The sequence below is a fragment of the Triticum aestivum genome, chromosome 7B, assembly GCF_018294505.1.
Source record: "Triticum aestivum cultivar Chinese Spring chromosome 7B, IWGSC CS RefSeq v2.1, whole genome shotgun sequence".
Taxonomy (NCBI): Eukaryota; Viridiplantae; Streptophyta; class Magnoliopsida; order Poales; family Poaceae; genus Triticum; species Triticum aestivum.
This window is the reverse complement of record NC_057813.1, coordinates 381,844,385-381,861,038: the sequence shown is the minus strand read 5'-3', so window position 1 is coordinate 381,861,038 and position 16,654 is coordinate 381,844,385. Positions and strand designations below refer to the sequence as shown.

Sequence of the window (16,654 nt, the reverse complement as noted above, 5' to 3'; positions counted from 1 at the left end):
GATAGTGTCCCATCTTGTATTCATGACCATTGACAATATAGTTGCAAGGAGGAGCTTGCCTTCAGACAGACTAGCAAATAATGGAGATAGATGCAGCACTGATATCATTGTAAGACATGGACAGGCCGGAAAAAATGTGTCAAACCGATAGGTCCTATGATACAACTACTACAAGAATGATGATGGACTTCATGGTCTTGATATTGCCTTCGTAGAGCTTTTGGATAGTTATTCCGTCTCCAGTGCATGAAATCAAGATATCCGAGCAAACCTGACCACTCTCTTGCTTCAGACTGCCAAGAGCCTCTTGGTCTGCGACAGTTGGTTCTCTCAAGTACTAAGGTCCAAACACCTCGACCACGACAATAGCAAATATGACTATGGCATCTCCGCATGTGATCTGGAACATCTGATGGTATTCATCCCACGAATTTGCGGTCGTGCCACATGCAAGCATCCACAATGTAGTGGTGCACATTTGGTAACCAAAGAATTCAATCCTTCCTGCGGCATCCTTCTCCAAGATGAAGCAGTCATTGTAGGACCGTGTGCCATTGCAGAGGTTACCGAAGACATTTTTGCGCATCCGAAAAGCGTCAGCAAAAAATAGTCTGCAAATAGGGCATCAGGGGCAGTGCACTGTTCCAATTGAGCACTCGATGATGCTTGATCGATCTCATGAAACTGAGAACATGCTCTTCCACATGCTCCGCGTCTGCAAGGACCCTCTGCATCATCGTCGTTTCATACGCATAGTCCTCCTCGTCGAACGAGTCGTTGAACAACTCAACATAATGCTCGTATATGTACTCCATGTCTGATCCATTGCTTCAAAGAAGGGGCAAAAAATTTAACAAGGACATTTCACCAAACACTTGTCGGGCGTGGCGATCACCGTAGGCATGGATGGTACCTGCACGACTGACGAGCGAGAGGTCTGGACCGGCAGTGGAGGACAAGTTGCAGCCGGCCTTGTAGCGCCGGCTGGCCGTGGATCTCGCTTGGGCAGCAACGCTCGTGGTGCTACAAAGCGGCGTCCAGCGTGATGCACTCGTGGTGTTGCTAGCGTCCTACGCAACGTGCTCCGCTTGCGGTGCTGGTGCTGCAATGAAGTGTTGAGGCTGCAATCAGCGGCTGAGCTATGTTGAGGCCAGGTGGGGCCCTGCCCCCCAACCTTGGAGAAAAGTCTGAAGATTTTTTTTTTGAAGGACCTAGATGAGAGGAAAATTAGCCTTTCGCCCCCCCCAGATCTTTATCATTTACGTTTGGCCCTCCAGTAGTTTCTGTGTAGCTCCGCCACTGACTGCAATGGAGCGTTGTGTGAGTCGTTGAAGCTCCGCCGGAGCTGCAACGAAGCGCACCGAAGCTGCATTGAAGCACGCCGGAACTGCAATGAAACGCCACGAGGTCGTTAAAGCTCATCGGGGGTTGCAATGGAGCGCCGCACATTTCTACCATGGAAGCTGCTGCGCTGAAGCTTTCTTGCCACGCCCAGCGTTGCCATTTGAGCAGCACCCGGATGGCTCTGCGCTGAAGCTTTCTTGCCGTGCTCAGCGTTGCCATTTGAGCAGCACCCGGATGGCTGCCGGTGCTGCGATGCAGCGGTCGCCAGCAGCTCCGATGCTGCGAGGTCGCTGACGTGCACAGATACTGGATGATGCGCTTGGTGGATGGTAGAACAGAGGAAGACGACGATTCCTTTTGTTGTGATCCTACGGGCTGGCTAGGCGGCTTAATTTTGTAACAAATCAACCGGCAGATTTGTAGCAGTACCACCGGGTAACAGGAATGTACATGTGCTACAGGGCGGAAAATAGCGTCACATGTGAGATTGGTATTAAGGGCACATAATAGCGATACATGTACAACAAGGATGATGTTGTTTTCTCTGTTCCGACGTGATCTTTCTTTGCAACGGACGGCACCGGAGCAATTCGTGCCACTTACTCTTATATACAGTCACTACAACGCACTGTTACACACCGTTAAGCAATAAATTAACAATCTGGAACTAACTTGATACTACCGGGCCTCCCCTGTGGCTGTGGGCTGACTGCGGTTTTCGTCTTGAGTCTGGAACTAATGTGTGCAAGTAGAGGTAGGACAGCCTCTGCAGTCTGCAGCTTCAGGTTGCATTGCTAGTGGCATTGCCAAGGAAATTCTCAGAGCTGGAAATGGTCTATTATGTGCTGTATGACGTCCGCTCCTTCGTTCATAAACGCATACTTGACCTGCGATGACAGCAAAAATAAGGGATGACTTGGTCATGAATTTTTTTTTCCCATAATGCAAGGGTCGGTGAAGGCCGGCAAGGCACCTGGATAATGCTGTGCGCTGCGAAACTCCGCATGCTCGTGTGGAAGCTAACATCTACCTTTTCCCATGAAACGCGTCTCAGCCCTGTCACCATTTTTTCTACATGATGATAGCATAACGGGAAATGAAAACAAGATGGTGTCAGTTTAAGGTAAGTATTTTCACAATCTTTCAGGACAAAATATTGGTGCGGATTCAAACATAGATCAAATGTACTTCAATGTTCAGATATCATCAAAAGGTCCCAGTCTTAAAAAATAGATCAAATATTGAATTCACACAGAACTATATGGGCAATGACTAATGATGCTACTTTGTCTATTTTCCAACAATGCTACTGCTTACCATACAGAAGAAGTCAATAACTACTGTTTGCGGTAGCATTGTGAGAAACATAAGACAAAATGACATCTATCTAGTGCCCCACCAAGATTGCAGTCATCAAGTTGAATGTTGACTGTTGAATACCAACAATGAACTGTGAACAAATAACTTGCTTGCCAATTAGTTGTGGCTAACCTTCCAAGTCTTAACTTCCACATTATAGAGTCAACAAACCAGGTTTACGGACACATACCTAAGAAAAGGACACGGCATTGGGTCGGCTCAAATATTATAGGAATTTGAATATCACTATCCAGGCTACTTTGAAGATGTTATATTGCGATATCTCACAGGAAAAGATCAAAACTACTAAAGTCGTACGGCATCACATGAATTAGTCAACTAAGAACTGGCAGTGCAGGTAATCTCCACAAAGGAACCGATTTGAAACTAAACTGTCCAGGAGAGGTGCTAACAAATGCAAATCTATCATATGATACCTATGTGGCCCTCACAAGTCTATAAACAATCCTCAACAGATACAATTTTAGTGGACTTTGCTATGTTAACTGTTCCATACACAAAACAAATAGACTACCATCTCCTAGTTGTCAAATTATCTTAGGCGTTGCTCAAGTCTGAAACTTCAAAGTCTGAAAATTATCTTATGTTCCATACACATAACTGCTCTCTGCTGTCAAAGGTGCGAGATTTTGATGTGTTACGCATATTCTTGCAAATCATTTAGTCTACTTATTCAGCATAATATGTAGAATATCCTAATCGTATGACAGCAGGATTGAAGCAGCATAACTCCGTAACATTGCACAGTTAATGATCCATTCAAAATTAACAAGTGCCCAGTCATAAGACCAAAATGGCACACTAAATTGTTCTTGGTAAAAATAACATTTTTTTTATGATTAAACAGGTGTAATTGATTTAGGAAATGTTGGATTCATTATCAACTATGTAGCATTACAAATATTATCTACATAAGCATGCTAGAACAATGACTCAGTATGAAGCATCAATGGGAGATAGCACCGACTTAAGACTGGTGAAAGATTCAAAAAAAGGAAGAGAAACAGACTTTTTGATGCAACAATCAATCTAACCTTCCAGTAAGTCAAAATCGCAGTCTGCTGCCAAATCTTGACACTTCTCATCGCTGATTTCTTCAGAGTATTCCTCATGTACAATGTGGGGATACTTCTCACATACAGATTCCTCCCACTGCAAATCATGATGAAACAGAAGGAATATTTTTACATAAGAATTGTGATATGAGAAAATCATGTTGTCCTTCTCAGATAAATGGTCCAGAAAAGAAGGCATGAACAATCAGAATCAATAAAAAAATACCTTAGGCAGCTCGGTGTTTCTTCTAATAGATGATGTTCTCCAGCCAACAATGTCTGAATGTCATGAATTTAAAGAATTGACAAGTAAAAGCTAAAAAGCCTAGATGAAAAAGAACAATGTGAGTACTACATAAAAAGATATCAAATAATTAGGATACGGTCGCAATCAGCATTAGCATATGCCACTCGTCGCTTAAATGCTCGCAAAGCAGATCTAAAAAAGTTTAGTTACCCAGAATTAGTATAGTTATCACATACCATACAAGCCAGAATTAACAAAACATTACTTGCAACTTGCAAGAGAAATAGACATAATTGGAAGCGGTCCAAAAGAAACCAAAGGGCAACATAAACCTTACATAAAGTAAAGATCGCCATAATCTTCAACCATACGCTGCAACAGTGGCGGTTCTCCCTCAGCACTATCAGTAAGAAAAAGATGTCTCCCAGTTCTCCTAAATATCCAATGGATGACACGAGAAGCAACCTTCTCAATCGTAATGAATCCAAAGAGGAGTGGAACCTAATAGCAGTGAAGAACGCCACATCAAACAAAGAATATATAGGGTTTCTCTACCGATAGCTCATGGAAGGAAAGAATGCATATAATCTGGAGCAGAAAAGCAAACAAGCAATGTATGTTTAGAGTCTGATAATATCACTAGATTCATAAGTCAGCACGAATCAACTGTACAAAATGGTGTGTTAAACCATTAAACTGTTCCAAGATCATAGATATATAAGTCAGCAAAATGATTCAGTGAAACAAGTAAAAAAGTGTGATTTCCATCTGTCAAGTGTCAGCAATTGCCTGAGTGCAGGTTTCATCCATGAGGCTGTTTCAAAATGAAGTTCTGCAGGATTTTATTGTAGATCTCCTGAAGGCAAGAGCCAAGAGGCATGACAACAGTTTGTAACTTTCTTGTAACAGAAACACATCGCTTTCTTCCTCCATAATTCTGGAAGATATTGGCAGTCCCTGTGGGACCCTTATATGTGTATCACAGCCAATGAAAACAAAACTGTGCAGGCTCATAATATTGGCCCTTCTATGTATATCAAACACTTTTAAGCCAACGAAAACAAAACTGTGTAGGATAACAATTTATTGTGAGAAGTACTCAAGATAGTCTTGAGAGGAGTATTTTTAGATCTTAGAGGGGCAAGTGCTCAGAGGCATTGCAACAGTTTTGTAAGTTTCTTATAAGAAAAGGTTTAAATCCCTTCTCTCTTTTTTTCCCTCCAAAACCTTGGAAGATTAGGCATCCCTTGTGGGGCCATTTAATGTGCATCAAATGCATTGAAGCAAATGAAAACAAACTGTAAATATCTAGCACTCAAGCATCTCTTATATGTATCCAAAACTTTAATACTCTGTTTTGGTTTGAGTATAACTTTGGCCATGGATTTAACTAACAAAACATGAGTAAATTACCACAAAAAGTATACCGTTGGAAACTTCTTTCGAATGTGAATTCAATGATATACTGCTTGTGGCACATATCTCATTTTTTGTTGGTTAAATTAAATCAGTGGTCAAAATTAGACTCAAAGAATGAGAGGGACTAGCGAACTGCAAAGGGTGGAGTATACGACTGTACGAGGCATGCAGAAACAAATAAGCTTTGACATAAGAATACTGGAACATAAATGAGCAAATAGCTATGTATTAGTTCCAAAACAGGTATCATCCGCGTTGTTTCAAATAAACAAATTTGAACACATGAAAGTCAAGGTGGATAAGGGGAAAACAGTCAACAAAGTACCTGCTTGTTTCCTCGAGAACCAAGGTGAGGCGTTGCTACGGTTATAAAGTTCACCGCTTCCAACCCGCATACGGTTCCTTCAGCTTTGCTGTCGAACGTGCTATTTGGATGTCTATAAAGTTTTGCAATTGCATATCTTGCTACTAAGCCTCCAACGGAGTGTGCAAGAAAAGAAATTTTGGTGAGCTCTGGCTTTCGACTAATTACATCAAGAACCTGAGTAAGAAGAGAACAATAGCACGTTTCAATAGAAAAATCAGTATGGTGTTTTGAATTGCAGAAACCTTTCAATAGAAAAAATCAGTATGGTGAATCAGCTAGCCTCTATATATTTAGCCAGGTACAAATCATCTGTTGCATATGGCAATTACCTCATCTGCTAAGCGTTCTCCCATAACGTCGACACCGTCTAGAGTCAATGTATTCATGTTTTTCTCACTGCCTGCAAAGTTGAACAAACAAGTCTAAATAACAAAATCTCGATGACTAAACTTATAGACTACCCATGTTTCCCTCGAAGTTACAAATTCAGAAAGGGTTCCAAGTTTGCATTTCAATCATGGTACATCAGGTACAACTTTATAGTTGAAACATGCCAAAATATTAGTTCTATCTAGACCATGGTGTTAGTTCTCCCATAAAAAATATATCATGTTTATTGCGATATATTTAGTTTGAAATATACATTTTTAATGCAGCCTTGTCAAGAACATCCCTGCGATTGACTACTAATTAATATCCAGATACACACATGTGCACGCGCCACACAGCTTACCAACTGACATTATGTTAAACCATTTCTGGGTGAGTATCCTAATATCCTTATCCATAGTTCAGAAGGGAACAACTCTGACAGATCTATGACTAAACATTGTTGTGACAGTGACATGTCAAGAAAAAATAGAGATATACTCATCGATATAAAAGAGGGGGTTTCACTTAAGTTTTAGGTATGTGAAAGAAATAATGAACAGACCAATGGTTTCTTATTTACTTTTTGTCAAACAGACATACATTTCATTGATAATTATCAAATTAATTTATAGAACAAAACAATGGCATGGATGATTAAAAAAATAAAAGCATGAAAATTAGGCAAATTAGCAAATGTAGTTGTTTAAAGCACAAAATCCAGTAACTTACAATGCACAATTACATCATCAGGAAGCTGCTTTACAAATTCGTTGGCTGCGTATTGCCAGTCATTGGTACTGCTCAAAGGCAAAGATAAACAAACTGATCAACAAGAGAAGATTTGAGCAGAAGGGGTTATCAGTTCAGAAATGAAAACACACACTTGGCAAGCACTTGTAAAGAAGCACATCTAGAAGCCATTTTTGGGAAATGAAAAGATCAACGATCAGCTGTAACTAAGAACTGGACCTCGTCTCAACAGAGCATGCAAACAATCTTATTTATAACCTACTAGTACTCCCTCTGAAGAAATAAAAGATCGTTAACGATCTTTTATTTCTTTACAGAGGGAGTAGCTTTTGCTTGGCTGTTCCAAGGGTTAAAGCAATTCCAATAAGTGATAACGGTAACTTCAAGGGGTGTGGGCCTAACATTAAAACCATTCAGCTGTGCATCAAGGACGCCTTCTCGCGATGTCCACGTCGGCACAAGGAGACGAGCGAGTCGCGACCTGCTCGTTTTCTGTGGGGCTCGTGCTGGGCTTTCGTTGAGAAGAATAACAAAAGGGGAAAAATGACATCGTACACGTCACTAAGGGGATTGGGCAGCGACTCTTCCTCTCGTCTCGCCTCCGAGCTAGGTTTAGCGCCGCCGCCGCTGCCGCCGCCGCCCCCGTACCTGCTGCTCCGTCGTTGCCCACCGGAGGAAGGGCCCCTGTTCAGACCCGCTCCTTCCCCGAGTTAGGCCGTCTGCACGCCGTCGTCGTCCTCGTACCTTCGTACGCGGCGCTGGAGAGACGGATGAGGAGCTCGAGCAGTTCGTGCATTCATCCCTCTTCCCTCGACCATCGACGTCTACTGCGACAAGATCCGCCACCTCGTCGACCCACCCCGACCCACGTCATGGGGCGCATCTCCTTCCACCGCCTCCACATCAAGAACGTCTGCCGCCTCGAGGGGATCACCAAGATGGCCGATCTGGTGCGCCCCTTCCCACCTCCCCTCCCTTTGCCGCTCGCACTCGTCCTCTAATGGGTCTCCATCGCGCCATCTCTTCCTTGTTGATCTCGGTTGCTGCCTCCGCCTCGTCTCTTCTCCACGGGAACAACAGATGGCAACAAGGAAAGTGGCTCGGCCCAACCATGGCCATGACGCCGCCACCAGTTGTTTTCTCCGCCCTTCCCTCTGAGCTCTTTCTGATTCCTTCATAATTTCGTAGCTAGGGTTTGTGTGTCCAGTCCACAAGATTTCTTACACCAACGATTGTTTCCATAAATCTATGGTTGCTATGGAGTGGTTTTGGGTACCCGTAAGATTCTTACACCAGCAACTAAAGTGACCAGGATTTGTCTTCATAGAATCCAGGGCTGCTATGGAGTGTTATTTTTCCTGCTGAGTGTACAATTTATTATAAATATTATACGATGAAGTACCAAAGTTCAAAGTGGCATATGATCAGATATTCAGATTCCCTTTGCAGGTTAAACTCTATACCAGCAAAAAAAATGTTTTACAGTATATCTCCAAGATTCTCCATTTAAGATATTATAATTTCAGTGATGATGCCTTATTTCAGGATAATTGGTGTTGTTTTTGCTGCAGCTCAGGCCGGATTTTGGATTGCAAGGCTAAGCAGGTCATCTAAATTGGTATGCTTACATAGAATTCTTTCTGTATTAGTTCTTTTGCAATCTCATTCTATCTGAACAACAAGTTTAGTGACACAACGGCAGAAGCTGAAAAGAAGAAATATATAAACCACATTGAGGAGTTAGTCCAATGAATGGGATGGGAGCCCTTCAAAGTCACATATACAAGCGATTTATGTTCAAGCTTTATACGAGCAGGCAATTGAGTTAATCGGAAAGGGGATAGCCTATGTGGATCACCAGGTTCATTTTCTCTTCTCCTTTCTTTATCATGGTATAATATGAAGTTTGAAAGGAATAGGCATGTATATCGAGTCCTTGACAAATAAGTAAAGGCTAACTGGTATATGATGCTAGATTTTAGAGCAAATCAAGATATACAAGGAAAAGAAGATGGATAGTATAGTTAATCTGTTGCACACATCTAAAATTGTTGGATGATTTCATTTCATTTTTTTAGTTCCATAGATGGGATTCAAATATTTACATGCATGATATATCACATAGTTTAGAATATGCTTTTCCTTGTCTCCTTATTATGCTAATTGGGATTCAAATAGAGAAGCCATGACACATGTCCTTTGTTCTTTCCATTTTTTCTAGGAGTTCTTTCAATTCTCCTATGCTTGGGATCTGTTTGATTGATGGACCTTAAAGCTCATGCAATAATGCATGAACTTGTCAAAAGGTGCACATTCTAAACCAGTAATAGTGCTTCTACATTAAATTATCCATCTTCGGATGGGTCACTATTTACTAACTACTGAGTCATAAGCACCAAAGTTTGGGGCATGTGTTAGTATCCCTGTGACTTGGCATGTGAAGAAAATACACCATTTCTGTTTATTTGCATCTGTTCTTGACATTCTTTTGTCGTCTTGATACTTCATAAGTAATCTGACAAAGTCTAGGTAGTTGTTTTACTCTTTGTCGAATTCATTTTTTATTGTGATACAAAGGAAATAATGTAAATCATTAGGATTCTCCAAGAGTAAATCAGAATGCATGCTTCATATAAAGGCTTGGTTGATCTTAATAAAATTTCACTATCGATGTTCTATTCTTACATAGTTTTGTTCGAATTCTTCTTACATAGTTCAGTTTTGGTGTGTTGCCTGCTCATTCTTCTTAAATAGTTTAGTTTGAATTCTTTGCCTTGCTGATAGTATTTATATTGGCAGAGTAAAGAACTAAGCATTTGTCCTCTACGCACAAAAGCTAGATAGAGATTCTTTTGGTTGCTGCAGTGCATGCAATTCTATACGAGTATGTCACCAACTGGTTCAGATTGGATGAGTCCATGTACCATTGAGCTCTCAATGACTACTACGATAGCACCGGTAAGGTTCATGCTTTTTGATTTCTCCTGTGCAGTTTCCCTATAACTGTGAGGAATCGAATACCATCTGTGTCTTGGTTGTCATTCTTACAGTTTGATATTAGAGCTTCATAGTAATTACAGTCTTTATTTTTATGATGAAGATTTGGTGGGTGAATTCTATCTGTGGTTGACGTTGTTGTTGTTATATGTTGAGGTTTTAAGTGTTGATTGGTGTCTTGTCAATTTGATAGATGCTCATAGATGTCTCCTTTGCCGTATGTGTGGTTATTGATTTGGCTCTAATATGTATATATACGATGTGGTGAATATGTACAAATGGTTTAGGTACATGTGGTGCATGGTGCCTACTGCCAAACTATAGTCGATCTCATCTTGTAATATCCGTAAAGCTGGAAGACCGAGATAACTAGGCCTGCAACACAAGGCAAAAATAGATGCCTAATCACACCTTTTGGCTCCTATAGGAATGATGAAGAATTTTCTTGGGCACAAAATGTACACTAGGCTTGTCATATCGTCTAGAGTAGCATACTTCGAAGCTTATGTGAAGTTGTTCCCTTGTTCTAGCTTTGACAAATATGACTGACAAGCGGGTGAAATGACAAGTTTGAATTTGTTGTTATGTTATTTGCATCATTCAAGGGCTCGTGTCACTAATCTCATGCTAACCTTTAACCTTTAACATATGTTGAAAGCCAAACATGGCACCAGAGAGATAGGAGGTGTGATTGGGAATAGGATAGAAACAAGCATAGTACTAGCGTGTTACTTACATTTCAAACTAGATGTCTTTGATACCATACTTGATTTGTATATATAAGAGCATGTTTGTTTGATAATAACCTTCTTTCATACATCATCCACTTGCTCATTTTTGTTATCTGTTTTGGTTGACTTGTATACCTAGAGGTATATCTTCTTCTTGAACATATGTCAACTGTGTGATTTATCTACTTATTGTGGGATTTCACATCCAGGTTCAGCTGCTACCAACATAAATGTGGCTATGTTGGAAGATGATACAGGAAATGTTCATGCCGCTCTAAGCCATTTGCACGAAGCACTATTATTAGTAGTTACAGAAGCTGGCACTTACATGGGTGCATGTCGGTGCCTTCTAGAGATTAGGTTCCTATTTATCTAATGCAAATTTTGCTGCCTATATTGCGCAAGATTGCTTTGCAGTTCTCTTGGACACTAGGATTGATTGTGTTGCTTGGTTCTGGTATCTAAGGATCTCTTGTGCTGAAACATTGCGGTGCTTTGCCAAGTGTTTGTGGTTCTTTTTTACTGGTAAAGAAAACTTACGCTAACAATCGTTAGTTCATTGGGGCACATGAACCATAGTGAACATTGGTTAAGATGAACACATTGACATAATGGCATTGATGTTTGATGTATGTATGTTTGTATGGTCCGCGATGGTGGCATGAAAAGTGAATCAAGTTGGTAGACAATCTGAGACGATGTCTGGTTAGATATTATGGAGATGGTCACTGTAGAAGTGAAATTTAATCTGTAGTAATGGATGTGTCTGATTTAATACTGGCAATGTCAGTATCATATTGCTGTATGGAGTAGCAGAGGGAAATGTGTGATGTAACATGGTTGAGCGAGCCAGGACTTTCTGGTCTTTTGCTATTTGTAAATAAATTAGCTGATTTTATCTTGATTCTAAATTTCTAATACAGCTACATATGTACATACTGCTATGGGACTTCATATTGTCAATTTTCTTATTTTAGTTAAGTACTGCATTTTAGATGTGCACTGTGCTTGGAGCAACTAACACCACCAGGACCGTAAGATTTTTATGATTTATACCAAAAACTGTTCCATGTTACTTGACAATAAATGTGTATGAACTCATGTGAATATGGACACCCTAAAGGTGCAATGAGGTGCTTCAGCAAGGCAAGTGTGCCACAAGTACGCACTCAGGAGGCCCGCCATTGGCGGGCCCCAACCACTAGTAATGAACAAACAGCGGGTGATTGACTGAGCCGAATGGGCGGATACTGATCTTTTCTATTGTCAGATCATTGAGCACAGAGCTTCTTCTTTCAGTAACAAACCATGTTGTCCATAAAATCCTACAGGATAAAAGATAATTTGGCGCCGTCCTATTCCAAACAGATCATCAGGTGCTTGAAACAAACTCTACCGAACATGCTGTATCATACTCTCTGATTTGACCGAAAAGCACTGAACAATACAACTCAAAAACCACCACCACACGCTTGACCATCCAGTTTGACAAATCGCAGTAACTAGTACAGTAGTTCTTGTTTTGCAGTAAGTAGTGGTTGAGCCGCAACTGACTCCGCCAAATCCCATGTTTACCCACTCTAGCATGCCCGATGGCACAAGCAATGTCCCGCATTACTTACGGATTCCATTCTGCCACTGGTCCATTCCGCTGCCGGGCGAAACAGATTTGTAGCCTAGCTATGAGTAGGAGATGTTGGATCAGATTCGTGAGCCGACACTAGGCCCAAAACACACGCGGGCGCGGGGGGACGGCGCACGCACCTGCCGAGGATGCCGTGGACCATGACGAGGAGGTGTTCCGGGGCGTGGGAGGAGACGGCGTCGCTCCAGACGTCGACGCCGCCGGACGGGGACTCCTCCGCCCTTAGTCCTCCCTCCTCTTCGACTGAACCTGAGGCGCCCGCCATCATGGCGGTCTCCACGGCTGGGTGCGCAGGGAGGCGGCGAGCGATGGGCCGGCGGGACGGAAAGGTGTGGGGGTTGCGACGGAAGCGTCGTGTGTCCGCGTACCGCGTGGAGGGGAAGTGGGGCCCAGCCCGCGAACGAGGAAGAGAGGGGGGGAGTGCGTGGAGGTTGTGGATCCCCGTGCCCGTGAGCTCTGCCCATTTTACCGACGTGCCTGTCAGGTCTCGCGCTCGCTAGCATCCTCCGATCCACCATGGATGTCGGCACATGATCCCGGAGGGCATCCGGCATGTCGACTACGTAGACTACGGTGGGTAGGGTCACGTCAGGGCATCCCTCAAATCACCGAATCACCGGCAGGTAGTGCTGTCCGGACGCAGTTTGTCATCCAACACCATTACACATCGATGCGCAGACCAATCCGGTCGTTTGTTTACCCACAAACCGGAAGCAAACTATGAGGGCTACTGTCATGTGTTCGCGTAGGAGGTGGAGTTGGCGGCGGTGAGGAACCGCTTCTGAGCTTTGGAGGGTGAGGGCGCGGATTCGGGGGATGAGGGAGTCGAGGGTGGGTCTTCTCCGATGACGAGTGTGGTGGGCGTTGGATGCACTGTGGGAGACTTCGTCGTGCACGCCGCGGGGCATGGCGGAGCGGCTGATTGAGGAGGCGGCGCTTCGCGCCGGGCAGCAGGGATTCGCTTTCGATGGCGGGGCGGGCCTGGAGCCTTGGGCGCTCAAGTTTCGCGGGCAGGGCGCGTCACGGCAGAGCAAAATCTTCAGGTGTCGTCATGCAGCTTGGAGAGTGCTAGCCAGGATCTCTGACGAAGTTGTTTGTGGCTGGTGACTCACCGGCCTGTGGGACCATGGCGATGCGCCGGGGCGGCGGCGGCGTCTATCCCGCCTAGGGTTCTTGAGGCTTCCTCTCATGGGCTCGGGGGATTCGTTCGGTCTGGGCATGGTATGACGCCTGGGTCGCAGAGGCTGCATGGTGGGTGGCGCCTGGGCCGTAGAGGCCCACCAGCTCGGACACGGTTAGTACAACCCTAACAATCTGGTGGCCGCTTGTGAGCTTGTTCAATCCCGGCCCAGCATCGTTTTCAGCCCGCCCTAGTGTCACGGGCTGTAAATTCATGTGGGTGCGTAAAGAGCTACAATGACCCCTCACTGGGTTTCCTGCCTCCAAAGCAGATATGTGGCAGTTGGTTTCCTTGGCATCGTCTCTGTAGCACTCCAGATCGACCGCCGCTCCTCGGATCCTTCACCAAGGCCATGGGTGCACAAGATGACATGCATTCCTCCAAGTGGGTGTTGGGGCCCCTGGATCCCGTGGCGGATCATCGGAGGGAGCGCAAAGTTGAGGGACTAAGCACCGCGATATGAACGGGTGCGACATCAGGATCGTGACGTTCGCAAAGGGGGTTGCGGTCTTCCTCCGTCGTGGCAGACCAAGAAGAAGAAGAAGAAGAAGAAGAAGAAGAAGAAGAAGAAGAAGAAGAAGAAGAGGGGGCCCGCTTCAGAAAGGTTAGGGTGGAATCAACACGTGCACATTTGTTCCTTTGCACCACCTTTCCTTCGCTTCTTTGGAGCACCGGTCGTTTACCCTTGTACGCAAAGATGAAGGCCTCCAAGTGCCATAGGTTCTGTGTTGTGCGGTAGTATTGCTCAAGGGAGCAGTAGTACCGCAACTGTCTGCGGTAGTACCGCTCCTCCCGAGCAGTAGTACCGAGGCCTCTAGCCCAGAACGCTAGCACGCACGGAAGTAGGTGCGGAAGTAATTTTTTACTTCCACGCCCTACGCGGTAGTACCACTCCCAGGGGACGGTAGTACCGTGCCGGATTTTCGCACAGACCGAAACTCAGCGGAAGTGGCCACATATGTAATTTTATTAGTCTGTGCCTTCCCAGCCCAGTTGAGCCCTGCCTTGCGGTAGTACCGCAAGGGCGCGCGGTAGTACCGCTCCGACGGTTCTACCACTCATTGCTATATGCAACAGGGCCTCGTCTGGTCTCTGTCGCGCGAGCGGTAGTACCGCAAGTCCGTGCGGTAGTACCACGTGTCTGTGCGGTAGTACCGCATGTTGCGGGCTGAATAAGTGGGTAACGATTGGATCCCCCCCCCCACTATATAAAGGGGGTCTTCTTCCCCAAGTTGACTACCTCCTCTCTCCCCAAGCTTCATTGTTGCTCAAAGCTCCATTTTCACCCGATCTCTCTCCCTAGCCAATCAAACTTGTTGATTTTTGATGACCCACAAGTATAAGGGATCTATCGTAGTCCTTTCAATAAGTAAGAGTGTTGAACCCAACGACAAGCAGAAGGAAATGACAAGCGGTTTTCAGTAAGGTATTCTTTGCAAGCACTGAAATTATCGGTAACAGATAGTTTAGTGATAAGGTAATTCGTAACGGGTGACAAGTAACAAAAGTAACAAGGTGCAGCAAGGTGGCCCAATCCTTTTTGTAGCAAAGGACAAGCCTGGACAAACTCTTATATAAAGCAAAGCGCTCTCGAGGACACATGGGAATTATCGTCAAGCTAGTTTTCATCATGCTCATATGATTTGCGTTCGTTACTTTGATAATTTGATATGTGGGTGGACCGGTGCTTGGGTACTGCCCTTCCTTGGACAAGCATCCCACTTATGATTAACCCCTTTCGCAAGCATCCGCAACTACGAAGAAGAATTAAGATAAACCTAACCATAGCATGAAACATATGGATCCAAATCAGCCCCTTACGAAGCAACGCATAAACTAGGGTTTAAGCTTCTGTCACTCTAGCAACCCATCATCTATTTATTACTTCCCAATGCCTTCCCCTAGGCCCAAATAATGGTGAAGTGTCATGTAGTCAACGTTCACATAACACCACTATAGGAAAGACAACATACATCTCATCAAAATGTCAAACGAATACCAAATTCACATGACTACTTATAATAAGACTTCTCCCATGTCCTCGGGAACAAACGTAACTACTCACAAATCATATTCATGTTCATAATCGGAGGGGTATTAATATGCATAAAGGATCTGAACATATGATCTTCCACCGGATAAACCAACTAGCATCAACTACAAGGAGTAATCAACACTACTAGCAACCCACAGGTACCAATCTGAGGTTTTGAGACAAAGATCGGGTACAAGAGATGAACTAGGGTTTGAGAGGAGATGGTGCTAGTGAAGATGTTGATGGAGATTGAACCCCTCTCGATGAGAGGATCAATGGTGATGACAATGGCGACGATTTCCCCCTCCCCGAGGGATGTTTCCCCGGCAAAACAGCTCCGCCGGAGCACTAACTAGATTGGTTCCGCCAAGGTTCCGCCTCGAGACGGCGGCGCTTCGTCCCGAAAGCTTCCTTGTGATTTTTTGGGGGCAAAAGACACCATATACCAGAAGATGGGCATCGGGGGGCTGCCAGGTGGCCCACGAGGTAGGGGGTGCCCAGGGGGTAAGGCGCACCCTCCACCCTCGTGGATAGTGGGTGGCCCCCCTCTGGTGCTTTCTTCGCCCAATATTTTCAATATATTCCAAAACTGACTTTCAAGGAGTTTCAGGACTTTTGGAGTTGTGCAGAATAGGTCTCTAATATTTGCTCCTTTTCCAGCCCAGAATTCCAGCTGCCGGCATTCTCCCTCTTCATGTAAACCTTGTAAAATAAGAGAGAAAAGGCATAAGTATTGTGACATAATGTGTAGTAACAACCCATAATGCAACAAATATCAATATAAAAGCATGATGCAAAATGGACGTATCAACTCCCCCAAGCTTAGACTTCGCTTGTCCTCAAGCGGAAGCCGATATCGAAAAATATGTCCAGATGTTTAGAGATAGAGGTGTCGATAAAATAAAATACGGACGTGAGGGCATCATGATCATTCTTAGAACAGCAGCATATAAATTGTCATATGATTTCTTATGCTAAAGTAACAATCTATTCACAATGTAAAGTATGAATCGGAAACTTCATTGAAAACTAGCAAACTATAATCTCAGTCATTGAAATAATTGCAATTTATCATAACATCGGAAAGAGTCAATATAAGAGCTTTTCAGCAAGTCCCATACTCCACTATCAT

General features: G+C 44.0%; 1 protein-coding gene and 1 long non-coding RNA gene across 4 annotated transcripts; one reads left to right on the top strand and one right to left on the bottom strand.

The window, feature by feature from the left end:
- Positions 1–1,814: 1,814 nt before the first annotated feature.
- On the bottom strand, positions 1,815–12,828 carry LOC123156595 (lipid droplet phospholipase 1). 2 transcript variants are annotated; one of them, XM_044574746.1, is made up of 11 exons: positions 12,427–12,828; positions 12,285–12,338; positions 6,914–6,981; positions 6,142–6,212; positions 5,771–5,986; positions 4,364–4,527; positions 4,163–4,218; positions 4,006–4,058; positions 3,759–3,876; positions 2,318–2,415; positions 1,815–2,231 (listed from the first exon to the last, which is right to left on the bottom strand). In XM_044574746.1, the coding sequence occupies exons 1-11, from the start codon at positions 12,573–12,575 to the stop codon at positions 2,163–2,165; spliced, it is 1,116 nt and encodes a 371-aa protein (XP_044430681.1). In that variant the 5' UTR covers positions 12,576–12,828; the 3' UTR covers positions 1,815–2,162. The 2 variants fall into 2 exon arrangements, with proteins under 2 accessions (XP_044430681.1, XP_044430682.1); XM_044574747.1 differs by lacking the exon at positions 12,285–12,338 and having other exon boundaries at positions 12,427–12,822.
- LOC123156596 (uncharacterized) lies at positions 8,302–11,005 on the top strand. Of its 2 annotated transcripts, none has more exons than XR_006478239.1 (4): positions 8,302–8,552; positions 8,623–8,795; positions 9,156–9,240; positions 10,872–11,005. It is a non-coding gene; the product is annotated as an uncharacterized lncRNA (long non-coding RNA). The 2 variants fall into 2 exon arrangements; XR_006478238.1 differs by having other exon boundaries at positions 8,341–8,552; positions 8,637–8,795.
- Positions 12,829–16,654: the final 3,826 nt, after the last annotated feature.